Source organism: Carassius gibelio, chromosome B20 (genome assembly GCF_023724105.1).
Source record: "Carassius gibelio isolate Cgi1373 ecotype wild population from Czech Republic chromosome B20, carGib1.2-hapl.c, whole genome shotgun sequence".
NCBI lineage: Eukaryota > Metazoa > Chordata > Actinopteri > Cypriniformes > Cyprinidae > Carassius > Carassius gibelio.
This window is the reverse complement of record NC_068415.1, coordinates 28,437,548-28,450,767: the sequence shown is the minus strand read 5'-3', so window position 1 is coordinate 28,450,767 and position 13,220 is coordinate 28,437,548. Positions and strand designations below refer to the sequence as shown.

At 38.6% G+C, this 13,220-nt stretch overlaps 1 protein-coding gene across 11 annotated transcripts in view; it reads right to left on the bottom strand.

Annotated features, from left to right (window-relative positions):
• Positions 1-13,220, bottom strand: part of LOC127983648 (pumilio homolog 2-like) — a 130,208-nt gene that overhangs the window by 93,469 nt on the left and 23,519 nt on the right. For all 11 annotated transcript variants that reach the window (XM_052585850.1, XM_052585853.1, XM_052585849.1 and 8 more), the window contains exon 5: positions 6,661-6,848. In XM_052585850.1, coding sequence (XP_052441810.1) covers positions 6,661-6,848 — 188 coding nt within the window. The remainder of the gene's footprint in view (positions 1-6,660; positions 6,849-13,220) is intronic.

Sequence of the window (13,220 nt, the reverse complement as noted above, 5' to 3'; positions counted from 1 at the left end):
AAGGAATATTCACACAATTTCTCTTCCATGTAAACCTTTCAATAGTAAACCTCAGGTTTTTTTTAATAAATTAAAATGTTTAATTGTCATTTGATTTTCAGAGAAATAAAAAAAAAAAAATTCTTGGAGGAAAAAAGAAAAACTTTTGGACTTTTTTCACTGAAATGTTATTGTAGTTACCATAGACTGTATAAAAACATGGACGCAGTGTTCGTCACGTCACCTGTAGACTCCTGAAGTGTGTTTTTGAAGCTTAAGTGTGCAGAGCGGGTCGTCACCATCTTTGACAGCACGTCACCATGATACTCTCCCGGACAATCAAACTGGGCAAAAAGGCGGGAGCTACTTGCTGAAACAGCGGCAGTCCACCTGTCACTCAAGTGGCCATGCCCTTAATTATGCAGAACTTTAAGTCTTAATATAATTTAAACAGATGAGTTATCCCCCCTCACAGTTGTTATGAAGGGCAAAAAGAGCTATTTAGACCAAAATTATTTTTTTGCACCAGGCTGTAAACATGTTTTTTTCTGCTGTAAAATTGGGCAGTTTAACATGGGGAGTTAATGGGATTAACTCCCTTTTGCGGCCAGTCGATGAATTGCAGTTTTATTCACTTCCTTATTAGACTCACGAGAGAGAGCGGGAGGCTGGCGATCTGTACAAACTATGCATCAGTACAAAGATTAAAGACTCTAGCTTCAATATTTGACCACTATTTTGATAAAACATTGTTGCAGTAACAGTCATTTAGTAATTTAAGTCTGGAGTGTGAAATAATAAATCTGTATTATGTTAAATTTAGAATATTAATTCACTGGTGAAAATGTCAATATCATTATGCATCTTATCACATCCCATCATCCCGATTTGGGTATTTTGATAACAATAATGAATGTGTACAGACGCTAATTTTTGCAGCAATACAAAAGGCTATAAATAGCATATTTTAACAGTAAACATCCAAACTCCACATGTAATTGCAAAAGGAAGTTATTACAAACACTCGATGGTGTTTTAAACTGAGTTGAGTAAAAGTGAACTAATAATCTAATAAATTCTCAGTTCTTCATAATCCATTTAGTTATAATAATTGACATAAGATCATAAGAAATAAGAAAATCATAAGAAAATGTTTTGTTGTAATTTTTTACAAATACTTTGGACATGGTCTAAAATTCACAGTTTTAGAAATTATGTTCTGATTTTCAAATGAAGCATTAGTAGACTTATGGCTTTATCTTCATTGTATTTCAACAAATCATATCCTCCATAACACAGTGAGGGACTCAAGTCAGCTGACTTGACTCGAGTCAGACTTAGTGCTGGGTACACACCAAAAGATTTTTTAAATTTTATTGTGATAAGTGAGATAATGTGATAAGACTAGGGATGGGCGTTTTCCGCAAATATCACATTCGAATATTCGTTTATTTAAATTAATTTTAATGAGACAGACGTTATTTTTCAGCACCATTTATTGTTTCCGTCATTTCCGCTTACACACATATGCTTGAACATTACACATCGTGTTTTGTAGCTGAAAACCTTTAACAATGTGTGCAAACAAAAAAAAAGTACAGATTAAAAGCAAAAAAAAAAAAAAGTACAAAAAAAAAAGTGAACAACGAAAAAACGTAAAGCAGCCTCCAGCAATTAGGCTATTTTGTAGAACGTAGCCTACACTTAACTTAACTTTTAAACAGTCAGCAAATCTTCACTGCTTTTTTTTCTATTGTTTTGCATGTTCTTGTTAAGAAACACAGTCATGTAAACATGATCGGGGGAAAGTCGGCTCCTTAGTCTGTTAACAATAAGGCCAGCCGCGGAGAAAACGCGCTCTGACGGCACAGACGTTGGCGGGACCAACAATTAACGGTGTGCTAAGCAAATAAGTTTTGTGAAGCGCTTCATGTTTTCGTTTCACCACTGAATGGGATCCTCATCTGGTGGAATACATGGCTCCAGCAAGAACTGTTCCCACTTGTCTCGGCTGGACTCTCTGTAATCATCGCTGAAAAACTGGCTCAAGCCTTTTCAGACGAGTGAGCATTGCATCCTCTTCATCGTTGGTGGCAGCTGCTGCATCCGCACCACTCGCATCAAGGAAAATGTTCTGATAATATTCAAAAACGTTTTTTTTTTCTTACTTCTCTCATGTTTTCATCGAGAAACCTGAGATGTTTGTGCCGAGGGTCTAGGGCAGACGCGAGAAGAGGAGTTTTCACTGCATTCTCCAAGTTAGCGGTGTTTATTCGTTGCTTGAGAGATGCTGCAATGTTCTTAAATTCGGTCACTTTCTGTGATTCTCCACGACATATTTGTAGTACTGTAGAAGACCGCAGTTCTTAGGGGCCGTTCACATATCGCGTCTTTTGCGCGCTCAAGTTTGTTATTTCCAATGTAGGCGAGCGGTATGCGTGCTAATAATGGAAGCAACGCAGTCACAAAGCACACGCGGTGCGACACGCCTGTTTTTTTCCGGGCACGTCCGAAGCGCATCGAGTTAAAAACATCTCAACTTTTGCACAAAAAGGGTTCAACTACAATGCTGTACAGTTGACCTGACAGTGGACAACCCTGTCTAATTTCGCTTTTCACATTTAAAGGGACACTTAACCCACCACCCAATTTTATCATACATGTCGCTTCCGTATAAAAGAGTTTAATCCTTGAGATGAACTTTTCCCCAAAACCAAAAGCTTTAAGTCTGTCAAACAGAAACCTATGATCAACCCTGTCAAACGCCTTTTCCTGATCCTAGGACAACAGGCCCATATTGGCATCTTTACTATAAGCATAATCAAAAACATCCCTAATTAAGTGAAGATTATCCATGATTGACCTATTTTTAACACAATATGACTGATCTGTGTGTACAATTTCATACAACACATTATTTAATCTATTTGCTAGAACCTTGGAAAAAAATTTATATTCTGTACACAAAATTACTACAGGATCTTCAGGTCTTTAAAAGAGTTAAATCTCCCTTTTTTTGGAGCAATGATAAAATGGCACATTGACAGCTAGTTGAAAGAACCTTCACTGCAGCATTTCTGAAGCACCTTAATATAATCATCCTCCAATTATTGTCCAAAAAGTTTTGTAAATCTCAGCCGGTAGTCCATCCAAGCCAGGGCTCTTGCCTGAAGAGAGCGCCTTAACAGCCAGAGATGCCTCCTCAAAACAGATTTCAGTCTCTAAAAGCTTTTTATGATCTTGAGATAAAACAGGTAAGTCTTTTAGCAGCTCTCTTCTACAATGTTCATCAGAGATTTCAGCTGCGTACAAATTAGAATAGAAGTCAACAGCAAGCTTTCTCATTTCCTGTGAGTCCGAGGTAACATTTCCATTATTGTCCTTCAGCGAAAGCATACATTTCTGCTGACCCACTTTACGCTCTAGATTAAAAAAATAATTAGTAGGAGCATCCACATCCTTCAGAGTTAAATAACAGCTTCTTATAAGAGCTCCTTTGACCCTTTCATCCAGAATTGAGCTTAAATGGTTTTTCTTTTCAATCCACCGTTCTTTTAACTGAACATCATCATTTACAGTCATATTCATTTCAATATTAACAATCTATGTTTCCAGCCACTTTAAAGTATTTTTTAAATATACAGAGGAATAAGCAGTACTTCTGATAGAAAGTACTGCTTCATATATTTTCAGGGTGTCCTTTGGTAAATTTGCTTGCAAACAAACCAAGTGACAAGATGGTAATATGGACCATGTTATCTCCTACGTTGGTTAATGGGATGAACCCAAAGTCTGCGTCTTTTTCATAGTCTCCTTAATAACAAATATAGCGCGATGGCCTTTCTTCTATCAACAACGTGTACTGCACGAAAAACAAAGACAGCAAAACAAAGATGCAACAAAAGTTACAATGAAATTATTAATTAAAAAAAGCTTCTTGCCAAGTCTTTTTATTTAAATGTATTTTAAATTGAAATAAAGCAATGCGAACTAGAGTACTCTGTCCAAAATCCGCTGTTCAGTTGCGCGCTGCCTCCGCTGCCGGTGTGAAAGCAAAATAGGCGCGCACTGCTTCCGTTCTGCCTACCTGCTGCTAACGCACTGCTTCTGCTCTGCTGCAGCTTGCGGTGTGAACCCGGCCTTAGACAGTGTTCTAGGTTATTACATGCAGAGTTTTTAGGTCCTATAATTAACACCTTTGTTTTTTTTTAGGAATTTAGCAGTAAGATATTACTTGTCATCCAGGTTTTTATATCAACTATGCATTCCATTCGTTTTTCAAATTGGTGTGTTTCACCGGGCTGCGAAGAAACATAGAATGAGTATCATCAGCATAACAGTGAAAGCTAACACCATGTTTCCTGATGATATCTCCCAATGGTAACATATAAAGCGTGAAGAGTAGCAGCCCTAGTACTGAGCCTTGAGGTACTCCACACTGCACTTGTGATCGATATGATACTAAGATCTAATAGAATAGAGAGATACAACCACGATCAGATGATAAGAGCAGGTCATTTGTAACTCTAAGGAGAGCAGTCTCAGTACTATGATACGGTCGTAATCAGGGATAGGCAACTCCGGTCCTGGAGAGCCACTGTCCTGCAGAGTTTAGCTCCAACCCTAATTAAACACACCTGAACAAGGCAATCAGTGTTTTCGGGATTGCAAGATAGATACAGGCAGGTGAGTTTTTATGAGGGCTGAAGCTAAATCCTCACATATACCATTTTTCTCTTAAGAAGGAATATAATTGTGAGGATACCACCTTTTCTAGTATCTTGGACAGAAAAGGGAGATTCGAGATTGGTCTATAATTAACTAGTTCTTTGGGGTCAAGTTGTGTTTTTTGATGAAAGGCTTAACTGCCAGTTTGAAGGTTTTGGGGACATACCCTAATGACAATGAGGAATTAATAATAGTCAGAAGGGGATCTATGACTTCTGGAAGCACCTCTTTTAGGAGCTTAGATGGTATAGGGTCTAACATACATGTTGTTGGTTTAGATGATTTAACAAGTTTATACAATTCTTCCTCTCCTATAGTAGAGAATGAGTGGAACTATTCCTCAGGGGGTCTATAGTGCACGTAGTCTATAGTCTGATGTGATACTGTAGCTGACGGCTGAATGGTTGCAATTTTATCTCTAATAGTATCGATTTTAGAAGTAGTTCATAAAGTCATTACTGCTATGGTGTTGGTAAATGTCAACACTTGTTGAGGCTTTATTTTTCATTAATTTAGCCACTGTATTGAATAAATACCTGGGATTATGATTGTTTTCTTCTAAAAGAGAAGAAAAGCAATCGGATCTAGCAGTTTTTAATGCTTTTCTGTAGGATAGGTTACTTTCCCGCCAAGCAATACGAAATACCTCTAGTTTTGTTTTCCTCCAGCTGCACTCCATTTTTAGGGCTGCTCTCTTTGGGGTGCGAGTACGTTCATTATACCATGTTGTCTTACTGGTTTCCTTAACCTTCCTTAAGCGTAAAGGAGTAACTGTATTTAAAATGCTAGAAAAGAGAGGGCAGTGTTGTGGAAGGAAGGGTCCCTCTTCGTTCTGGGGGCTTCTTCCAGCTGCGTCGTCATCCTCTCTGGCCACGATGCTTGACGGGCCTGGCATCCTGGCTAGATGGCTGTATAAACGGGTGTGGTTCTCGTCATGTCATTCCATAAATGTAAGACCTTCGTTCATCTTCAGAACACATATTAAAAAGGGTCATATGATGCTATTTTAAATATCATTATTTTGTGTATTTGGAATAACAGAATATGTAGACATGCTTCAATGTTCAAAAAATGCATAATTTTTCAAATACTGTATATTATTGTGGCAGAAGACAGTAATGCTTTTAATATCCAAATCCATTAAAGGATTTTTAGGCTGCATTAATTAGGTCAACCATAACCGGGAACACTGCCCATAACACCCGATATACTCGCTACATCATTAGAAGAATTGAATCTACGCTAATATTTGTCTGTTTCTCTCTTATTCCGAGGTCACCGTAGCCACCAGATCCAGTCTGTATCTAGATCAGAGGGTCACTGCCGTCACTCAGATCCAGTATGTATCCAGACTAGATGGTGGATCAGCACCTAGAAAGGACATCTTTATCTCTGAAAGACAGCGTAGACCAGGACAACTAAAGCCCCAGATACAGATCCCCTGTAAAGACCTAGTCTCAGATGACCACCAGAACAAAACCACAAGAAACAGATGATTATTCTGCACAATCTGACTTTGCTGCAGCCTTCATTTTGCATTATTGACACACTGTTTTCCTAATGAATGTTGTTCAGTTGCTTTGCAATGTATTTTGTATAAAGCGCTATATAAATAAAGATGACTTGACTTAAACGATGCTGATTATAGCTGAGTGAGAGAAATGAATGACAATGTTCATTTTTGGGTGAACTAACCCTTTAAATACTCCATATATTCACTAGTGCAGGGTGTTCAAAGCCCAGGAGAGCCACAGATTTCAGCTCCACCCCTAATCAAACACACATGAACATGCTAATCCAGAAATAAGTGTTACTAGAAAGCTAAAAGGCAGTTGAGTTTTTATTAACTTTATTAAAATAATTCTCACAAATTCTGTCTTGATTTTATAACACATGCTTGAGGAAAAAAAAGTGTGAAAGTGTGAAAAGATTGTAACAAGATAATTGACTCACATAGCCTCCATTTCTGTAGTGACCATCCATCTTGTCTCCAGGGGAAGAACTGAGGACATACTCCACCATACTCACACCCAGACCACCCCCCTCTGAGCGAGGGGACAGCACCGAGCTTGCATCTCCATTACCGTTGTAGCTCTGGCCTGGTCGTCTTTGCACCATAATGGGCTGCGAAACAGAATGACCTAGACACAGCAGAAGAAAATAATACTGCGGATTAGTTCACCCAATAATCAAAATTATGTAATTAATAACTCACCCTCATGTCGTTCCAAACCAGTGAGACCTCCATTTATCTTCGGAACACAGTTTAAGATATTTTAGATTTAATCCAAGTCTCTTCTGTTCTCGAGCTAGGTGCAATGCATTCTGATTGGATCGGATAGCATACTACGGGAGGTCAGGTTTAGAAATCGTGCATGCTCAAATCGTGATTTTATGACGATTTCTTATAATCGCACAGCCCTAGAATGGACTGGAAATGAACAGAAAATAATTGGCGGCCCACCTGCAATACCACCGCGGACCACAGGTTGAAAACCACTGTTCTAGTCTATATTTCCATCTTGTAATGCTGCTGGTTTAGGTTTTTATTATCATTAAATATATATATATATATATTGTAAAAAGACCAAACACTATCTAACCGGACACAAGAGTTGTGTCGCATTAAAAGTCTGTCTAAACTTTATGACACCACACTACAGTTGCAAATCATCTGATGATGTAGTAGCACTGTAAGATTACATTTGTTTGAATGCATTGAGAAAGCAATTGCATGTGAATGTGCTATATCTGTTAAAATCATCTAGGGATGTAACGATGCACTCCGAGTCGGTTGAAAATCGATAATAATATGTGACGATTCGTGTCGGTTGAGATGTTAAACGAATCGCGATACACGTTTAGACTGGGCTGGCCCCCCATGTCAGGTGTTTTGCCCACACTTTGAACTTAACCAGCCAAGCGGGTTTGAGTGTGCCCCGCGTGAGCCGTTTGTTGGGCAGAGTGAGGCGTTCGCTGCCTTTTTTCACCGAAGCTCCACAGCCACAGCTGCGCTCGCAGCCAAACAGATACTGTTACCGCATAAGTCAATCATCGACTGACTAGAAAGTGACACAACGTTAAGATAAGCGCAGCATTTTATCCAAAGTTGAACATTCTTCAACTCTCAGCACGAGAAAAAAACTCCCGATTATTAACCCTAATAATCCACAGTATGTATAGGCCTATGACAATGTGTAGTAAATTACCTATAAAATCATTTAAAGTTGGACTGGATTTAGATTAAACTAGATCAAAGCACAAAGCAAGCTGTTGCTAACTAGCTGCTAATTTTATATGGTAAAAAATAACACTATTACACCTTTTAACGCTACGTTTTAATTGATATGATTATTCTAAAATAATTATCAGGTCTATCAAAAAAGGATTTTATCTTTCTAAATCACAGCTCTTTTTTGCAAAGAGGGCAAGAAAGGATGACAGTGATCTTTTTTCATGAATAAATAGGATAAGAAAAATCACAAACTGTTTCTTTGTATTTATTTTAAATTTAACATATATTGTCAATAATGGGCTTGCGGATCATGTGGGTATAGGGTACTCTTTGCTGTGTGTGGATGACCATGTCATTACGCTTAAGGAAGGTTAAGGAAAACAGTTTGACACCATGGTATAATGAGCATACTAGCACCCTAAAGAGAGCAGCCTGAAAAATGGAGCGCAGCTGGAGGAAAACAAAACTAGAGGTATTTCGTATTGCTTGGCGGGAAAGTAACCTATCCTACGGAAAAGCATTAAAAACTGCTAGATCCATTTACTTCTCTTTTAGAAGAAAACAAACCCCAGGTATTTATTCAATACAGTGGCTAAATTAATTAAAAATAAAGCCTCAACAAGTGTTGACATTTCCCAACACCACAGCAGTAATGACTTTATGAACTACTTTACTTCTAAAATCAATACTATTAGAGATAAAACTGTAACCATTCAGCCGTCAGCTACAGTATCACATCAGACCTCTATAGTGCACTATAGACCTCCTGAGGAACAGTTCCACTCATTCTCTACTATAGGAGAGGAAGAATTGTATAAACTTGTTAAATCATCTAAACCAACAACATGTTAGACCCTATACCATCTAAGCTCCTAAAAGAGGTGCTTCCAGAAGTCATAGATCCTCTTCTGACTATTTTTAATTCCTCATTGTCAATAGGATATGTCCCCAAAACCTTCAAACTGGCTGTTATTAAGACCCTCATAAAAAAAAAAAAAAACACAACTTGACCCCAAAGAACTAGTTAATTATAGACCAATCTCAAATCTCCCTTTGCTGTCCAAGATACTAGAAAAGGTGCTATCCTCACAATTATATTCCTTCTTAAGAGAAAAATGGTATATGTGAGGATTTCCAGTCAGGATTTAGACCGTATCATAGTACTGAGACTGCTCTCCTCAGAGTTACAAATTATCTGCTCTTATCATTTGATTGTGGTTGTATCTCTCCATTAGTTTTATTGGATCTTAGTGCTGCGTTTGACACAATTGACCACAACATTCTTTTGCATAGACTTGAACACTTTGTTAGCATTAATGGAAGTGCATTAGCATGGTTTAAATCGTACTTATGACCGTCATCAGTTCGTAGCAGTGAATGAAGATGTATCATATCGATCACAAGTACAGTATGGAGTACCTCAAGGCTCAGTACTAGGGCCGCTACTCTTCACGCTTTATATGTTACCATTGGGAGATATCATCAGGAAACATGGTGTTAGCTTTATAGAACCTAAAATCTCTACTTGTAATAACCTAGAACATGGTCTAAGACTTCATAGTTGCTCTGTCAATTCTTCGTCATCAGTTGTGCTATTTGATCGCAATCTTTCCTTATTTGTAAAACTGCATTTTTCCATCTCAAAAATATATCTAAATTACAACCTATGCTCTCAATGTCAAATGCAGAAATGTTAATCCATGCATTTATGACCTCAAGGTTAGATTATTGTAATGCTTTATTGGGTGGTTGTTCTGCATGCTTAGTAAACAAACTACAGCTAGTCCAAAATGCAGCAGCAAGAGTTCTTACTAGAACCAGGAAGTATGACCATATTAGCCCGGTCCTGTCAACACTGCACTGGCTCCCTATCAAACTTTGTATAGATTTTAAAATATTGCTTATTACTTATAAATTTCCTATTTGGCGCCTAAACTCTGGAATAACCTACCTAACATTGTTCGGGAGGCAGACACACTCTTGCAGTTTAAATCTAGATTAAAGACCCATCTCTTTAACCTGGCTTACACATAACATACTAATATGCTTCTAATATCCAAATCCGTTAAAGGATTTTTAGGCTGCATTAATTAGGTAATCCGGAACCAGGAACACTTCCCATAACACCCTATGTACTTGCTACATCATTAGAAGAATGGCATCTACACTAATATTTGTCTGATTCTCTCTTATTCCGAGGTCACCGTAGCCACCAGATCCAGTCTGTATCCAGATCAGAGGGTCACTGCAGTCACCCGGATCCAGTACGTATCCAGACCAGATGGTGGATCAGCACCTAGAAAGGACCTCTACTGCCCTGAAAGACAGCAGAGACCAGGACAACTAGAGCCCCAGATAAAGATCCCCTGTAAAGACCTTGTCTCATACGATCACCAGGACAATACCACAGGAAACAGATGATTCTTCTGCACAATCTGACTTTGTTGCAGCCTGGAATTGAACTACTGGTTTTGTCTGGTCAGAGGAGAACTGGCCCCCCAACTGAGCCTGGTTTCTCCCAAGGTTTTCTTCTCTATTCTGTCACCGATGGAGTTTCGGTTCCTTGCCGCTGTCGCCTCTGGCTTGCTTAGTTGGGTTCACTTCATCTACAGCGATATCGTTGTCTTGATTGCAAATAAATGCACAGACACTATTTTACTGAACAGAGATGACATCACTGAATTCAATGATGAACTGCCTTTAACTATCATTTTGCATTATTGACACACTGTTTTCCTAATGAATGTTGTTTAGTTGCTTTGACACAATGTATTTTGTTTAAAGCGCTATATAAATAAAGGTGACAATTTTTAATTGTAATTGAAAGCCCTAATCATGAGTAATGTAATTTTTCCACCACAAATTCCAACTCCAACACCAACTGTATTAAACACAATTGTAATAAAATTAGTTTAATAAATGAAAATAGATTATATTGGATTCAAATTTATTGTCATTGCTTGTGTGTACAAGGCAACAAAATGTAGTACAGGGGAAGAAATACAGCATAACATTAGGGAAGGGAGGAGAAAGACAACCCAGAGATTATGCTCCTTTGGGAGGTTTATCGGTTATTGTTAAAAACGGAACACCGATTTAAAAAAATACAAATAAAAAGTTTTAAAGGTGCCACAGTATGCAAAAATCTGTTTGAGAACAGTTGAGAGGCTGTAGTGTGTTAAAACAATCAGCGTATAATGGTAAAAATTCACCCACTAATTTTTTTATAATCCCAATAATTCATAAAAATTCTCTCCACACCAGCAATTCCTGGATTCTTACTACTATGAGGACAACGTCAGAGAAAGTCCCTCTTTCTATTGTCTATTTGTGACGCTCTTTGCCATATTAGCATATACACAGCCCTGGGTGAAAAACTACAGTCAGCCATTACGCTTCTCTTGAAGTGGCTGCTAGAGGTACAATTGGCGCTTTTCCACTGCATGGTACGGTACAGTTCGGTACAGCACGGCAAGCTTTGGCGGTTTTCCACTGCATGGTATGGTACGGCTCGGTTCGGTATGGCTCAGTTATGGCACATTTCCACTGCATGGTACGGAACGGTATGGCTCACTTCGGCTCGCTTTAAATGGTACCACCTCTGTTGAGGTTCCAAGAGTACCGTACCGATACTAAAATGTGATGTGAAAACACTGCAGATCACTGATTGGTCAGACAGAATAGTCACTACCAGCGTCATTGTATTTGCGACATGAGACACTAAAACCCGCTAGATTTAAATAGCCAAACAACAGCCAAAGCGGTAGCACCTGTTTTTAGAGTATTTACTTGATAAAATAATTTTTAAAAATTCAAATGGATGGGGCAACACGGAATGAAAAAGTGTTCCAAGAAGTAGCACAGCTCTTAGCCGCACACGGCTACAACCGGACCTAAAAACAGTGTAGGGACAAATTAAAAAAACTAAAAAGTGACTACCGAGCCATAAAGGATCACAACGGCCAGAGTGGTGCAAACAGAAGAATGTGGAAGTGGTTCGACCAAATGGACGCTATCTACAGAAGTCGACCTGCGAGCAATGGGAGAGAGGGTGCCCTGGACTTGGCCACCTCGTTGTTGGACAATACAATCGAGGATGGTATGTAAAGTTGTGTACAATATATTAAGTTTGAAAGCTTCACTTTATTGACCATCTATACTGTAAAGCTTTATTTAGTTTTTTTACACGTATGCCTATTCAATTATTATTTAAATGTTCTGGATTTGTTATTGTTGCTAGTTTGATTTGTGTTGCTGTAATTTGTGCATTAACAAACATTGTACAACTTTTTGTTTCAGATGCACTTTCTACGATTGACTCGTTAGCACTATTTCCGTGCAGTGATGCCTCAATGTCCCAACTGGTGATAGCAGCGTCGCCACCAGCACGACCGTCGACACCAGCAACCTCCAGCAGCACCAGCAGGACACCAGAGCGTGTGGTACCAGGTATGAAATATGACAAAAACTTAATGTTACAGATCATATATTTAGACTAAGCTTACCTAATCCTTTTCTTATGGATATTTCATGAAATCCTATTGCTTACCATAAATACATTATTCCTAGCTACTGTAACTTTGATTAGTTCACACTGTAGATCATGGGGTTGTTAATGAAAAGTTTTATCATAAATTAATTGATGATATGTGATAAGCTTTATTTTTACACTTTTTTGATTTTAGCAAAAACCTTTTTAATTATACTAGGGGTGTCCATGGTTAACCGGTTAACCGATTAACCGTTAAAAATTGCGTAACCGAGTGAAACATTTTGCTCGGTTAAGTGACGTCAATGGCGTGCATTGAATTTAGTTGTAATACATTTTTGCACCACCAGAGACCGCCAGAGCGCTCCCAGACATTTGTAATGTCCACAAGAAGAAGTCATTTTTCTAATATGAAGCGGGCAAAAAAAAGTACAGCGTTGGAGCACTTTAAAATTGAGAGTGACGGGGCAAAATGCAAGTATTGCAATACAGTGCTTAGATATACTTCAAGTACAACCTCGTTGTTGTAATCTCAACAGCCAACACCCGGGCATCATTAGGCCGGTCAGGACTCACTGGATGCGTGGCGATGAGCGAAAGCATCTCAGCTGCTAGGCGTGTCTGTTTTTAATTCGGCTCCCATGTTAACAGGTTAGAGCTTGCCGACTGCCTGCGTGAGACGCGCGGCTCGACGCGTGCATGCTAGAAATAGAACTGACGCCTTGTTGGAAGCGTTTCCAGGCAAAATATAATAGGAAAATATGTTTATATGTCATTTTGTACACAAAT